The 16,586-nt window shown below is 36.8% G+C and overlaps 2 protein-coding genes across 2 annotated transcripts in view; one reads left to right on the top strand and one right to left on the bottom strand.

The window, feature by feature from the left end:
• The window catches only part of LOC139694169 (synaptic vesicle glycoprotein 2C-like), a 35,464-nt gene extending 26,964 nt beyond the window's left edge, over positions 1–8,500 (top strand). The window contains exons 9-11 of the mRNA XM_071592599.1: positions 5,081–5,240; positions 6,309–6,436; positions 8,328–8,500. Coding sequence (XP_071448700.1) covers positions 5,081–5,240; positions 6,309–6,436; positions 8,328–8,386 — 347 coding nt within the window. The 3' untranslated portion in view covers positions 8,387–8,500. The remainder of the gene's footprint in view (positions 1–5,080; positions 5,241–6,308; positions 6,437–8,327) is intronic.
• Positions 8,501–11,253: 2,753 nt separating this feature from the next.
• LOC139693917 (uncharacterized) overlaps positions 11,254–16,586 on the bottom strand; it is a 68,239-nt gene continuing 62,906 nt past the window's right edge. Inside the window, exons 4-6 of the mRNA XM_071592251.1 lie at positions 13,335–13,494; positions 11,988–12,260; positions 11,254–11,671 (exon numbers count right to left, since the gene is read on the bottom strand). Coding sequence (XP_071448352.1) covers positions 11,419–11,671; positions 11,988–12,260; positions 13,335–13,494 — 686 coding nt within the window. The 3' untranslated portion in view covers positions 11,254–11,418. The remainder of the gene's footprint in view (positions 11,672–11,987; positions 12,261–13,334; positions 13,495–16,586) is intronic.

The raw sequence follows: 16,586 nt of genomic DNA, 5'->3' as shown, positions 1-16,586 counted from the left end.
GACCCCTACCCAACCAACTCAAAATGAATGGGCATAGTTGCCCATATTTTTATATGAGTTTATGTTTTTACAGATTATCATATACACTTACTTGTAAGTAACATCTGCTTCATCAAAGTCTTCCCCTCCAGATGGGCACCACTGAGGTAGCTTAGGATTCACGCAGTCAAAAGCTTTAGTGAAATCAAAAAATAATCCCAGAGTTTCAGTTCTATTATCCAAACCTGAAAGTATTTGATTCAACATATGATGTGTGGATCTTGCAGTAACATGGTTTTTCTATATCCATGTTGACATGTGGAGAACTGGTTATGTGTTTTGAGATATGATACTAGAAGGCGATAGAAAACTATTTCAAATATATCCCCAACTGGTTCAGGAGGGATATTGGTCCACACCGGGCATTCAAAAAGTTCCACAACCAGACACCCACAGATCAAACAATAAAATGAAATGACTTCTATTTATTATTGGGCCTCTACATAGTCTCCACCAAATTCGATACAGCACCTAGAATGAATCTACAGGTCCAACATCGCCTCCTGGAATGCCTATACTGGAATACTGTTCAGTTGCTTTCTCACTGCACTTTCAATCACCTTCACTGAAGTGCATCGCAATCCTTTCAACTTCCATTTGAGTTTTGGAAACAAAAAATAGTCTAAGGGAGGGACAGATCAGGTGAGAGTGCAGGGTGGTTGGTGCTGACAACTTGTCATTTTGTCGAAAACTTCCTTAAAATAATAGACTTCTGAACCAGTGGATTGTTGTGCAACAATCACCATTCATTACTTTCCAACAATTCTGGCCTCACACACTGCATTCATTGCAAAAGTTGATTCAAAATGTCTCTGTAGAATGTCCCAGTAACAGTGGAAACTCTGAAAGAAGAAACTTAGTGAATTTTGCCCCTGCTGTCAAATAAGGTGATCAGTTGTGTTGCTGTCATCTTTGAATTGGAAGCATGAACTTTAATCAGCCTTGCAAATCACTCAACTACTTGCCATGAACCTTGTAAACCATTCAAACCCTTGTGAATGACTCAGTGCATCATCCTCATGCACAGTTTTAATCATTTCATGCATTTCTCGGGGCCATTTGCCCAATTGGAAACAAAATATGATGCTTATCCATTGCTCGGTATAAAAATGATGACAAGAGCACACTGAAACACTTTATGTAAAATACCTATTAGTATACACTGTGAATAAGGATTATTAGCTGTTTAGCTACCTTTGCCTTGGAAAATTGGTACTATTTTGGCTGATTTAAGAGGGCTTAGGAAAATGCCAATTTTTAAGATTCATAAATTAAGATTAGCAACTGATCTTTGCCATCTGGTAAGCTTTTGATTCTCCAAAAATTCCCTCTCATCATGTAATCATGAATCATGACCAAGATGGTAGCCTGGAGTATAACCAGTTTTAATATTTAGGGTGAAAAAATATGAATCTATGGAGATGCTATTATTTGTATCTGATTACCACAGGTATTAGGATACACCCATAGGAAAGTATCTTTGTGACCACCAATTAGACTTTGTCACCCGTTTTCAAAACCATACATGTATATAAGCTTTTTGATAGAGAGTTATCAGTTGAAATGACACCCACTATTTCGACGTTTTTGAAAAAACTATTTTGATTTTTAAGACTAGGCTATGAGATGAAAAAGTTCACTGAAGAAAACTAATTTTATCTGCAGGAAATTTGCTGAAAACTCTGGGCATATGCACGTAACTGAAATGTTAGATCAGTAAGTTTCAGTGGGAATGCATTCATTGTCATTCCTGGTTTAAAAATGGAACAAAAACCTAAATCATTTTTAATTTATAATATTATTGGAGAAATAATATTTATAATCATACTGAGCTTAATAATAACAAAGCTGAAAGAAGAACATATGAGGTGTTGTAATTGAATAACTGGACTGGTGCTGCTACTGGCAAACGTCAAGCATGCCACAGCAGGTTTGAGCCTGTCTGTGCCTGTTGATACTTTCCCCACCTTGTGCTTGATGGGCATGGTTGTACGTCCCTCAGTATCACAGTAGCAATCGCCCATACAAGTCCTCGGGCTAGCATCTAGTTGAAAAAATGCAAAGTTCAGATGGAGCAACAAGAAACTGCAGAAAACTGCTACAGAAGTTTGTTAAAAAGAGTAATTACTCTTGATGAATCATGGTTTTTTACTTATAATCCTGAAACAAAGCGCCGAGAGATGCATTGGAAGAGCTCAAACTCAGCACAGCCAAAAAAAAACAGAAATGAGCAAATCAAAGTTCAAAGCCATGATGATTGTTTTTTGTTGACAAGCGTGGAATTATCTATGCTCACTGGGTCCACAAGGCAGTCAATCAACACTGTTACATTTTGGTTCTGATGGCCCTTCATGAACAAGTGAAGAGATGAAGGCCAGATTTGTGGAAGAGCAATTCCCGCATGCATCGCCAAGACAATGCCATGCCAGACCATGCCGCCTTGTCTGTGGAGGCGTTCTTTATGAAATATGGATGGCATCATTATGTTGGACCACCACCTGACCTGGCCTCCTGTGACTTTTTTTTTATTTCCTAAGGTCAAATCAGAGCTTAAGGGGACAAAATTTGAGAGTTTGGAACCGGTGAAAGCAAAAGTAACATGGGTTCTCAACAAGTTGACAGAAGCAGACTTCCCGCACTGCTTTGCACAATGGAAAATTTGTTGCTTTCCAAGATAAAAGATTGATTAGCTCATCAGTTATTGTTTTTATTCATCTATAGAACTAATTGGTATTATGGCATGCCAACCATATACCCAAAAAGGGGAAGGGAAGAGACAAATTTAGGATGTTATTAGGATTGGTCTGTTTTTAGATTGGGAAAGGTAAATTTTTCAAGATTATGACATTCGAGTCTTGTTTGGGGCCTTAGGATGCTTGCCCTGCCACTTGTTCCGTGTTTTTAGTCTTGCTGTTTCATACACTGACAAGAGATCCACAGATAGGACTTGAAGATTGGGGGGTGAAAGCAGAGATAATTGGTCTCTGGGGTCTGCTCTGATCTGGCAATGTTTAGTCTGTTTCTTTTCCATAATAAGTTTCCATTTTGCCTTCAGCAACTCTTTCACTCCTGTTCTCTCATGATGTTTCCCCAATTGCGCAAATTTTTTATCATGAAAATGCTGGGTTTTATGTCAACTGCAACAATCTGAAGGAGTAAAAAATATCAGAACTATCCTTTCCTTTCACCCTTCTCCATTCTCTCGGGTCAAACCAGGTGTGTTACCAGTAAGATAAGACTCCATCACAAGTTGTACATAGTGGCCTACTTGATAACAATCTGAGTGTTGATTTACAGGGAAAATGTTGACTTCAAAATAGTTTGTTAGCTGTAAATTATAGAAAAGCAGCCTTCTGCTTGTAATATTGGCAAAGGAAATCAAGAGCTGCTCAATAAAGAGTTACAGAATTTATATTTGTATAATTCACGCAAAAATTATTTTTTTAAACTATGTTATGTTGTTATCCAAATGTATTTTGTATATGTTTTACAATTTCCATCTATTTTACCCCAATATTTCATCAGTAGAGGCCATAACAAATGGAGCTATGTTCAGTTTGTCTATGACAGCAAAAAGATAACTCTCTTTTGCCTGAAAAACTATTGTCAGCCTTTGTAATTCCATAGGGGGCTAATGGAGAGTCTGTTATTCCATTTAGCACAGTCAGAAGATGACTTCAAATGTTTAAAAAGATGATGAATTTCCAAGAAATGTGGGCCAAGAGCACAAGTCACCATTCTTATGAAAGTAAACGTCAAGGCCACAGCTTCTAGTGTGATAGAAGGTCATGAATAAATGATTTTGAGAGCTCTATCAAAAATGTTGGAAATTCCATGGGATGATTTTGTTGGTTGCTGATAGATCGCACTAAAGGAGTGTATGTATGTGCATGGTGGGTTGACAGTGACTGCCCATACCCAAACTAAAAAGTAATTTTTGTGGGCAAGGTTTGTTAGCTGTTGAAGTTGATTTCATGGAAATATGAGGAGTTTTGTTCAAAGGTTATCCCTGCAGATGAAACTTATCAACAACATTTTGAAACAAACAGGAAACTGCAAAGCTATGTGTGGAAATCTCCAGTATCACCAACATCAAGAAAAGTCATATTGATGGGAAAGTTACAGCCACATTATTTTTCAATGTTCAGGAAATGGTGCTTCGGCCCACAAATGCATATGGAGCGGACTATGTGAATGCAATGAAAATTCTTGAAAGCCATATCAATTGCAAACAGTAATATTTTAAAGCAACTGCAGGAAGGATGTGCCCCTCCAGCATATGACAAATGTTTTTGCTGAAAATCTAGTGAAATCAATGTGAAGTGCTCCCCATACTCTGTCTGGTCTAGACCTAGCCTCGTTTGACATTTTCATTGTTTCTTTTTCTGAAGAACCACCTTTTTGGTGAGCATTTTTCAAGTAAGTGTGCCATACATGGACAGGCAATCATAGGCAAACTGAACTTTTTTCAACTGGCAATGCTGGATGCCCATGATACAATACTTCATTGAAATAGAATGAATAGAATCATTGAAACTAGTGCCACAAACAAGAATCATTAAGCCAACAACATAATGGGAATAAAAAATTTTTGTGATAAATTTTGCAAGTGAAATATGTTGTGATTGTACTTAGTTGTGTTTATGTTTCTACTTTATGGGACAAGTTATGGGACTCTGGAAAAATAATTTACTTTTGTAAAGTTTGCTTAATTTTGGCAACAGAATGTTGCATCAGATCACCAAACAGGTTTAATGCATAATAACCTGCTCAAAATTTTGCTTATGATGAAGTGTGTGATTATAGAATTAGTTTGCCGAATGTACACAAGACCCCAAAAAAATGCATGCATTACCGTAATAATATTTGTTATTATTAAAAATGAGGCAATTGTTTATTTTGCCTTGGAATAGTGATGTCAATTTGAGGCTGTCTCCCTTTTCACTCCTTACTGTCTGATTTTCACCTCCATGCATATCAAAACAGTGAAAATTTCAGGCTTCATTTTTTTAAATTTATAATAATCTCTTTAACATTATAGTTGGGTCCATGGTGATATCTGGGGTGTGCACGATTGGCCTTAACTATGTCTGGACATCAACACAAAATTTGATCCTTGCATGCATTTTTGAAGCCATTGCTGGATTGGGCATAAGTGTCATTATGTGTGTGGTTGTGGAGCTCATACCACCTAATCATAGGTGAGTGTCTAATCTTTATCCTAAGTAATTACATTAGCATGATTAATAAAATTTAACATCATTAAGGAAAGTTTGTCTCCAAGTTCTGAAATTCTTTGAGAAAGCTCAAAAATTATTGCCTTCTTGTTTGTGTCACAAACTTTAATGTCAAAGGACCAGATTTGATTTTAAGTAAGATAAGAACTTTAACCAATTGTCTCCAATAATGCTATCAGAAATTGAAGAAGTTTTGATTCAAGCCATATGTGATTTTTTAAGAAATAAAGAAGTAATGGCATATTTCTCTAAACATTTCCCTCAAGTACTGTGAGGGTTTTCATTTCCTCAGCCAAATTTTTCATTTGATAACCATGTCTACCCTTAGTAAATGCATTCTTAATTACGAATGGAAAAATCAGCATTGTATTCACTGAAATTATGGTTTCATATTATTATTGACAAATGTTTTATGTTTTATTTCTTCATTTTTTGAGGGAATTTCACCTCTGTTGGTCATTCATTTTCAAATATTAGAATGTTTCCATGCCAAACTTTGATGAGTCTGGTAGGTAGGTTATTCTTATTGAAGTTAATTCTTTGATTTTATTTTCCATATCATAGAGCCAAGCTTGTCAAAATGGAATTATTGTCAGTCATTTGGCATACCTTCATTTGATTTGAATTATCTTCAATTTTTACTGCACATATAAAAGGTGGATAGTTTCAATCATAATGGATATATTTTATTCATTATGAAAATCCTCTTCCCTCCCTCAATTCCATATTAATGCTAATCCCTAGATATATTAATTACCCTAGTTTGAAACACATTGATTTCTTTACAAATCCTGTGGCTTGAGTATAGTCTGCTTATAATTCTAATAATTAATTTTTTTAGGAACTCTGTGCATAAAGGATATTAGTTTTTTAGAATTTTGTCTCCAGCTGTAACAAGACCTCCCAATTGTTTGTTTTGGTTTCCCAGAAAGAATTTATCAGTGCACAACAAATATATTTTTTTTATTCATTCAAGCACATGATTTTCTTACTCTGATTTAATATAATCCCACTTGTTTGTTTTTTTAACAGAGCTTTTGCCCTGGCCTTAGAGCACACCACTGGTCGAATTGGAGCTGTAATTGGAAATATTTTATTTGGATGGCTGGTTGATTTCAACTGTGACATTCCTTTAATTGCTGGAGGTGTATTGCTGATAGGTAATACTCAATCATATTTTGCTCTTATAGATTTCAGATCAATATAAATAAAAATACTCGCTGTCCCATACTATTATTTGTAAAAAGCTAAAAAAATGGTTGAATGAATAAATGGTTCTTAACTTACCGTTAGAATATCATGGAAAATATATAAAGTTGGATATCCTGAGGTGAGATCAGTGTATCTAGCAATGAGGCTGGTAGGGCATGCCAGGAGTGTTGTTTGCAGTCATTGTAAGTAATCAGTACCACAATTAGTGAAAGAGGAACAGTGAAACATTTTCATTTTAGAAAATATCATTATTAGATAATTAAATATTTAAATAAATGAATTGCCACTTTCTTATTTACATACAGTTATTAAAATATTATGTATGTACATACTTTGCCATAATGGGTGATGTAACTCACCTATGTTGGGTTAATCTCCTCAATTACATATTTAATCAATGGAAATGGAGGGGTATTTTCACAATATAGATGGACCCCTCTCTATTGGATGAGAACAGTAAAAAGAATGTAGAGAATAAATGAGGAAGAGATTTGACAATGAGATAAGGAGAACATTTGTTTAAGCCTAGGATTGGAATTAGGCTGAAGTAAATCAAAAGTAAAGGCATTTTGGTTGAAACAAAAGCCTGGAATAGACATAAAACATTGTCTAAATTGGGAAAAACTGACTGAAGATTGATTGTTTTGCTGTATGAGAGAGATCAGATGCTATTTGGAATGTTTTTCATAAATTGATTATACTGTTTCATCATCATTCAGGTGCAGTAAGATGCACAGAGTTGAAATGATCCTATCTGACTTTTTGCACGATTTCATGTAATTACTCAGCATATTTGAATTACGATATAGCACTTGAGAAGTTAAGCATCAATAATTTACGCAAAGTTGAGGTCTTTTAACAAAATGAGAGTTTGAGAGTAAGATATTTATGGTTCTACATGAAAAACATAGCGAGATGAAATGATGTGATTGTTCTGTATGCAATGATATAAGACATTAAAGTTTCAGTATCCTAAAAGTGCAATTCATCCTCTTTGTAAACTTGTAGATCAGAAATATTAGTAAGTATTATTTAATCCTCACGAGTGATCTTGAAGGCCTTTTATTTCCACCCGGATAAGTAAGGCATGATTTTTGTAGTTTTTCTTCAATGCTTTGATTTTTTTAGGCTCTTGTTTATTAGTTTAACTTTCCTTTGTTTAAGGAGCAAAATAAGAGCAAAAATATATTGGCAGATGATATTTCCCATTAAATTTCAAGACCTGAACCAGTATTTTCAGTTATTAATGGTAGCCTAAATTTGAAGTCCAAATCCTCAATCACTATGTGCAATACTTATGGCTGAACATGGTATCTGCCACAACATCATCAGTGAAATGTAAATGTTGAGCTTGAAACCACCTTAATATCTGGTAGTTATGCCAAGTTATGAAAAGCCAAGGAATTAAATGCTTTCAATATACTACATTTCTTTATTAGACTTTTGTCACCATTACGCGAGATTTAATTTGAACAAGTAAATTTATGCTATATCTTTAATGTCATGCTTTGTTTCTTCTTATTCAGTTCCCTTTGAAGTTTCCTCTAAGACATGATAAAATATTTCCTCCCTCGCTCCCTCTTATTTACCCAATTTATTCAGTTCCTTTGAAATTAAAAATATCATTCATCCTTCATATCTTCCAATTCCAATAAACTGTTTTCATTTGATTCTCAACTTATCCTCCTGGGTTAAATCACCTCTAAATTTGACAAGCCTCTAAAATTTAACATTTGCCTGTTCCTAAACTGTCAGAAATGCTTCCTTTAGACTTCCTGCCCTCGGTAGTTGATGTTGTAAAAATATTCTGTACTTATACTTCCCTTTTTTCTCTTGCAGGAGGTGGTCTTCTTTCCCTATTCATCCCTAAGCCTGGCGAAAAGTACCAACATCAATGATTGGTCAATCGAGGGAGTTAAGACCATCATTTAAAATTGCTCACCAAAATAATTCTGTCATTTTTATAATGATGCCCTGCTAATTTACCCACCATTAGTAAGTGAGCTAATGGGTTATCTCATCACGTTAAATACTCAAAATGTTTCAATGAAGGTTATTATACCTCCAGTTATTTGTGGAAGTGTAGTGAAAATGTCACATTGAATTCTGAGATAGTTGATTTCTCTTGTTCATAGTGTGACAGTCATTTATTGAGAAATCTAATGAAGTCCATTGACTTTGTGTAAATGCCCCAATTGATGTTAGATCAAACCTTTTCCAATCAGAGTGGGAGCCAATCATAGTAAGCTTATGCATATAGCACTGATCTCAATCCAAGAACTTAGTTTTCATTTTTTCACAGAATCTATGGTGTATAAAAATAAAAGTGATGTTATTATTTCGATTGTATTATACACATTTTTTTCGTGGATAATAACTCAATAAAAGCAGGAAATTATCTCTTATAGGAGAAAGACAACAAGGTTAGTATTTTTTTATTGAAATATAGCTCACGTTTGGCATATTACCATGCCTTATTGGAATGACATCATGTTTCCAATTGCCTATGGCATTATAAAACCAAAAATATCTCTATTTGGTTATGCACCCATTATAGCATTTATATATTTTATTTTGAGTTCAATATTTTGTAAGAAGAGCAAGAATGTTTTCTTAATTATTTAAATGGCACTTTCACAGTGATTAAACAATAAATTAAAACATGTATTTACTGAGTAAAAACCCATTTTTGTATCTCAACCTCTTCAAAAAATTTGCATACCACATGAAAAACTTTCAAGTTTAAATGATTAATAGAGTATATTAATTAAACCAGGACTTGTGTTTTCAGTGATATTTTGGGTATAGATTCTACTATGGTAAAATAAATACATTTTAGAAGTATTTCTAGGTGTTTAAACATACAAGTATGTATTATTCTATGCTCTACCATATTAGATGCTTTTTTAGAATTGGAAAAGCCTTTTTATGATGTGTCTTGAAATTAATTTGTTCAAAAGAACAAACTGTGTATTAATTTGTATTTAAATAGCTGTTTTACTATAATAAAACACTCACTCTCTGGTAGGATTTTTAATCAATTTTGGTAAGTCTCCCGCTATCGTTGTCAGTTGAATAAGAAGCACATGATTCTTGGACACAATGAGGTGGAAAAAAAGAGGAGGCGATGAAAGGGAAGGAAGGGATGAAGTAGATAGGTCATCAATCATTGATCGTAGTTCTTGGTTCACTTGAACCATTTCATCGGTTTAAATACTGGGCCTGCCACATCACTCTTCCTCAAGTACATTTGAGTAGCCATTTTTGAAGTCTAGACGCAGTTGTCCAACCTTACCTTCAGTCGCTACTTTAATTCCATAAACTAGGCTCCACTCCCGATGAATTCGGGCAGCTGATGATCCTTCTGCATACAAAAATCATGTCCCAGCATGTACTTTGCAACTGGCAGGAGCAGTGATTTTTGCAGACATTGTTATCTACACTCACTGAATGGGAAATGGCTACTGAATCAAAGAAATAACTTCATTGGCTTTGTAATCAATCAATAAATAGTGCTGCATGCCACAACTTTGTTATGACACACCAATATTTAAATATAAAAATATGGCCATTACTTTTCGAAATTGCCTTATACTGTATAATAATTTAAGTTCAAAGAATCATATCCTTCTATTTTTCCTTATACTCTTAAATAATTCTATTTGGATTATACCAAATCTTAATGCTATATTGTACTCTTCATCTCCCTTACCGCTCTTTCTATTTTAACATCCAGTTTTCTTGGATCAAGAAAATTCCTATCTACTTCAAAATCCCTTTCTATTTTTAGTCTGACCAGCCTAATATTTTAACCATATTATTGGCTCTTCTATAAAATTCATTTAATTTCCCTTGAATCATTTCTGATATTGATAATAATTTCCAGTATTATCTTTTATGGTGCATATGGTACTATTTGTTTTGGTACTATTTCGTATTTCATGAAAGCTAAAATACTACCTGCATTTGAACCTTTAAAGCTGTTTGATAGGAAGATGCTGTTTCTAAATCTATATAAACAATAATGTAATCTAACTGATACATACATGCCTGTTTCTCCTGGCATTTTCCTTCTACTTATATATCTTTGATGATTTGTGAACAAGGTGTTAGTAATTAAAACACCATTTCCTACAGAACTCAAATATTATCTCTCCATGATCATTTTTAATTCCTTAACCATCACAAAGAACCTTCCCCTCTCTCTCCCCCTTCCTCCCCTATGCTTACAACTGCATTTCAATCCCCATTACTATTTGGTGCTACCTTTCTGACAAGTTCCCAATTATTCTTTCTAAATGGTTAAGCAATCAGTCTCTTTCTTCCTCCGAGTGATGACTCAATGGCATGGGCACCTGTATTACCACTAGATTTTGGGTCAGAAGTTAGCATTGCCAAAAGATTCTAAAAATTGTGAAGTTTTGAAAATTGGAAGCCAAAGGTAGAAGAGGAGGATAGGCATCAAAGTCTCCTGAAGCTTTGTAGGTTAATATATTCACTGGAACTATATGAACGCATCTTTAATAAAATGGGAACTCGATGAGTCACTGTGAATCTCTGGTTAAAAAGGTAAGAAAGTAATTTCGCTAATCGGTTTTTTCAATTCTTTGACAATGCCATCCTTTACTGACTGAAAATGATACTTCGGAGAGTCTTTGGTGATGCACAACTGAGCACCTAGGAGAGGATTTAGTAGTTCCAGCAATATAATTCTTCCTGTTGGTTGGTTTTCTTCTATTTAATTAGAACAATAGCCTTGCTCAGGGACATTTTTATTTCCATTCAGCTGTGGTACCGCAAGACAAGTTTTGCATGATAAATACATACGTTTAAACGACTCCTAATAAAACTTAGGAATGGAATTGATATTAGTTTTTGGAGTTCCTATTATTTTGAAACAAAAAGTAAAGTCCATGATGTGATTTCATGCTCAGAATCTTGGTCGAAGTATTCCAGTTGATCGTAGAAGGCGATGAAGAAACTTGGACAGGATTTCTGCAGCTTGATGATCACGGTCCTCGAGACTACTTCGCTTGTCCATCAACAAATTAAGGTCTTGTGAGCTCACTTTGTGTTGATATATCCTCGGCCTTATCACTGCAGTGGGTATCACATTTTCGCCATCGGCCGCCGCCTCTGTGAAATGCTTTTGGGTATAGAACTTGTAACGGCAACTTGATCTCCTGAATATGGGTATAAAGAGTATAATTAGTCAGACATAGCCAAATTGGGTGAAGAGAATGTGAGGAACTTTTCGGAAAATATTTGTGGTAATATGATCTGTATAAAAGTGGATTGGTGTTCTATATTAATTAAATTGGCCTTAAACAGTTATCTTAAACTTTGAATACGTACAGAGAGAGTCCTTTAATAGAAATATTATATCATTAGATAGCATTTCATTAGTAACTTTTTTCATTGGATTATTGACCAGTGAATGACAGAATTTGTTTTGAATTATGTGGCTCACACTGGAGATTTATTGATTTATATGCTTGCCTTGAACAATCAGGACGTTGCATTTGGCCTAATGTAGTATCTAGATTTCCTCTGGCAGTAGGCCACATTTCGTTTGCCTCAAAGTCCAATCCCAGGCGATCCACCAATAAGTCAGCGTTTCCTGTGTTCGCTACAAAGTCATTGTCTTCTTCGTCTTCGGCAAAACATAAGGGGTTTCCAACGTTGAAGTAAAGAGCGCCTATCGTGTCAGCTGCGGGAGACTTGAGTGTCTGCAGACATTGCCGAAAACGTTCGTCACATTCACAGTGTGATCTAGAAAAGAGGAAATTGTATTCTCATCAGTTATCGACGGTTTCTTTTCATTTACGAGGGTGGTCACCTCAGAAAATATCAGAAAAAATTTCTTGTATCTTTGATATCTCGTATAGAGAATGTTATTCAAGTTATGGACCAGTGGTGCAAACAAATAAAAAACACTGTCCAAAGCATAATCCATTTCTTGATAGCCATGGGAATTGGCATTGGAGAACATAAACGGCATACATTCATGAACATACCTCTGAAGTATATTACCAATGATCGCAAAAGAATCGGTGAGGTCCTTAACGTCTTCCCTCGCGGTAGAATCAGGCGTGGATCATCCCTTTTATGCAAATGACGGATAAATGCCTTGGATTCCTCATTGCGCTAAGTGGGAGTCGGATGGCGGCTGGATAAGAGATCCTAAACTTAATAACAAAGTCTGTTCCGATCAATTCCCAATTGAGTTTATTTCGCCGTTGATTCTGCTGGTAGAACGTGATCAACCATTCTAAACGCTGTCCACAAGGAAGGGGTTAGGTTGTCTGCAAAAAGTCAGACTAGCCTTATAAAACTCGGGCGGAATGTGCGAAAACAAAGAGACTGTCGCTAAAGGGGTTAATGACAGACTTCATTAACGTTTCCATTACGCACTCGCGCCCAATTTGCAAACGATCCCTCAATGAGAAGTACCCACAAGATATGGGAAAGAGTTGAACTCGGAAGTTTTTTCCGTACTGAAAAGAAACTAATTTCCGATATTTCGAGTCGCATTAACTTGAAGGAGACCTCAGTGAATGGGAAAACCTTTCAGGAGTGATGTGATGGAAACCATCGGAGGAAAAGAGCGAAGGAAAAGAGTGTTTTTGATGTTATAAAAACAGTGCGTTTGAAGCAATTGATGAAGTGGTCACCATGATGATTGTTGGGCTGCAGGTTCAAAAATATATTTCTCTAAAGAATGCTAGTCACAATATTCTTTGTATTTTACTGACTTGAAACGTGTATTTCATTTAGCTTGGAGAGAGAGGGTGCCTTTTGCAACTTTGTGCGACGGAGGCAGAATGTCAAATGAATGGGGGTTACCTGGTGAAAGGGGCGGTGTTGCAGATCCCGTGCGTGCATCTCCCTGGCGCGATACTCTCCGGGCAGTGGTCGTGCGTCCGACAGCATCGGTCCTCATCCGCCAATTTCCCTAGATCCCAGTAGTTTCGGGCCACATCTCCCGGGCCGCACCACTTGGTACCTGCGGGCGGAAGGGTTTTGTATACAGGGGGCGGCGCTTAAATCCGGACAAATTTCAATTTGAATTTCCCGCCATATCGTAGTTCCACTGGAGGTCACCATTGGCGTTCTTGAAATCTATAGGCATCTAGTAAACAGTCATAAACTCAAAATGCTACGTACAAGTGCGGAGTGCAATCGAAGAGCCGATATTATCGAAAATGTTCGCGCTAGGCGATATATTTCGAAATAGCTTGGTTCTTCTGGTATTCCAGATCAACTGTTTACGATATTTTGGCTAAGTATAATGCCTCAGAGTAGTCTGGGGAAGGTTTTGCTAACCAGCCAAATGTTCGTCCTCCTCTAGATCCGATTGCCACCTAAATGCAGATTGGTAAATCATTAAATCAAAGCCAAGTTATTGTGCACATTGGATGGGCGTCCAGCAGAGTTGTTAAAGGATTAATTCCACCTTAATTCCACAGTTCCCTGGACACTTGAAAGGTTTTGAGGAAATTATTAGTGATGGAAATATGTTGTACATACGGAATTAAACGGATACTCACGGCCGATGAGGAAATATTAGGAAGGGCGGGAGAAGGTTAAAGTTCATAATTCGACAGCGTTATTCAAAGGAGGATAGAGAAACTTGAGCACATCTATAGGTCTAAGAAAATTCATGACCCATTTTTATAAGGCACGATAATTCACTGAAGACCGTAACTGAAGAAACTACCGAAGAAAAGAATGGAAGAGGAGGAAAACAGGGCAGAATTGCGAGGAGCAGTTGATGGAAGACTTGAATGCGATCAATTAAGGTGTTTTGAAGAGGTTCTCTAGTACGAGGGTGGTCCCAGAAGTACCCGACCCAATAAAGAAAACACAAAAATTTTGGAAAAAATGTATTTATTTTTAAAAATTATCTCCTTTCAGCTCTATACACTTTTCCCAGCGATGTTCAACAAGTTCGATACCCTTTTTGTAATAAGAACTGTCTTGCTCCTCAAAATAGCCATTTACTGCCGACATCACTTCTTCACGGCTAGAAAATCTTTGACCACCGAGCCATTTTTTCAAGTTTGCGAACAGAAAATAATCCGAGGGGGCTAAATCTGGCGAATTGGGTGCATGAGGTAGCAATTAAAACATTAATTCATGAATTTTGGCGACTGCAATAACGGATTTGTGAGCTAGTACTATATATTGTCTTGACGAAACAACACTTTCTTCTTAGCCAAATGCGGCTGCTTTTCCTTGATATCTTCGCTCAAACATTGCAATAAGTTCGCATAATACTCGCCGTTGATAGATTTTCCTTTTTCATGATACTCAATGAAAATTATCCCACGCGCATCCCAAAAAACCGACGCCATGACCTTGCCTGAAGATGACACGATCTTCGCCTTCTTTGGAGCCGGCTCTCCCTTTTGAATCCATTGTTTTGATTGTTCTTTTGTCTCTGGTGTGAACTAATGGACCCATGTTTCATCCATGGTTATGAAACGGGGCAAAAATTCTGCTTTATTACTGTGAAACTTTGCTAAACACTCAATTGAAACATCTTCACGACACTTGTTTTGCTCGAGTGTGACCAAACGTGGCATCCATCTTGCATACAGCTTTCTCATGTCCAAAATTCGAGTAAATATGCGATGTACCGCACTTTTTCAAATGCCTACTATGTCTGCTAGCTCGTGCACTTTCAGTCAACAATCAACCAGTATTACTTTGTGGATTTTCTTCACCGTTTTTGGAGTCGTCACCTCATTTTGTCGCCCAATATCGTCTTGACAGCTCGTATGGTCTTGTTTAAACCCTGATACCCAATATTTTATTGTTGTAAACGAAGGAGCAGACTCACCCAGAGTAGAATCCAGTTCATCTTTTATATTGGTTGGGCTGAGACCTTTCAAACAAAAGTATTGTATCACATAACGACGACCAATTCTCACAAATTCACTGAAAACGTTCACAATTGATGCCTGCTAAACAAATACGAAACAACGTAGCGTCTTCAAACTTGAAACGCATGATTTACATATTGCTTCATTTCTAATTCAGTAATATTTTTTAACAAATACCGCCATTTCTAGGTCAGGCCGGGTACTTATGGGACCACCCTCGTAAGAGCTGTTTGCGAATCGTTGCTGCTGTGAGAGAGAGGGCTGGCGGGATTGGTTCATTTCGGTCTCAGTTCAGGGAGTTTCGTGAATGGTGAGTTGTGCGGTGTGGTGCGTCGCTAGGATACTATCACGTGCATGGTAACGAGGATACTGGCGCAGATGCAAAGCCTCTGGAACCTAGCAACCAGGCGGAGGAGAGTGTCTTGATATGGAACAAACTGACATATATGTGGAAGGCCCGATGGACTTGGCTATTTTTCTGAAGGGTAGAACAGTCGGAAAGAGGTGACGTTAGACGGATTACGAATGAGGAAGACTGACTACGAGCAGTTAAAATGTGATGCACTCCGATGAGCAACGGTCCCTGGGAATCGGAAGAAGTAGTTCCGAACTCTGGGACGGGACGGGTGGCTTCATTATTCCCGGAGTGATGACCCTTCAGAAATCAATAGCGTGGTCAAATTACTTTAAAGAAGTCATTATTTATAACCGCATATGAAAATGAAATGACTCGGAATTTATTTTTGGAACTTGGACGGAGAAGTTGGGGTTTATTATCCTGGATTTTAATCATTTTATCTTCTCATCCTTGTGAAAACTCGATGGAAAAAAACAAATAATCCTTAACTGATGACTGTTAATGTGACACCTCACCCCTGCCTCTCCCGCTCGTCATATCTCCATGGATTCAAGACGCTACGTACAACCTTAGGATCTGAAGGTGTGCCAATATGGTCACCTATGCCTTAGAACAAAGTATTATGAAGATTCTGAAAGCAGGACAATATCCGAAATTCATCGCATTTTTATTTTAATAAGAGAAAAAACAACGCGTTTAGTCAACCTCCGGTGATAAAAAGTTGAAATCATTTGCCTACGCTCATGAGGATTCGGAGGAGGCGACGCCTATCGTCAGAATCAGCCAACCACAGTTGAGGAATCGAGTTCAACTAGCTTCGCTTGAAGCGTGTCGTATCCATCACTTCTGGCG

Source organism: Hetaerina americana, unplaced genomic scaffold (genome assembly GCF_022747635.1).
Source record: "Hetaerina americana unplaced genomic scaffold, ioHetAmer1.1.p SCAF_5, whole genome shotgun sequence".
Taxonomy (NCBI): domain Eukaryota; kingdom Metazoa; phylum Arthropoda; class Insecta; order Odonata; family Calopterygidae; genus Hetaerina; species Hetaerina americana.
This window is presented reverse-complemented; position numbering and strand designations above follow the sequence as displayed.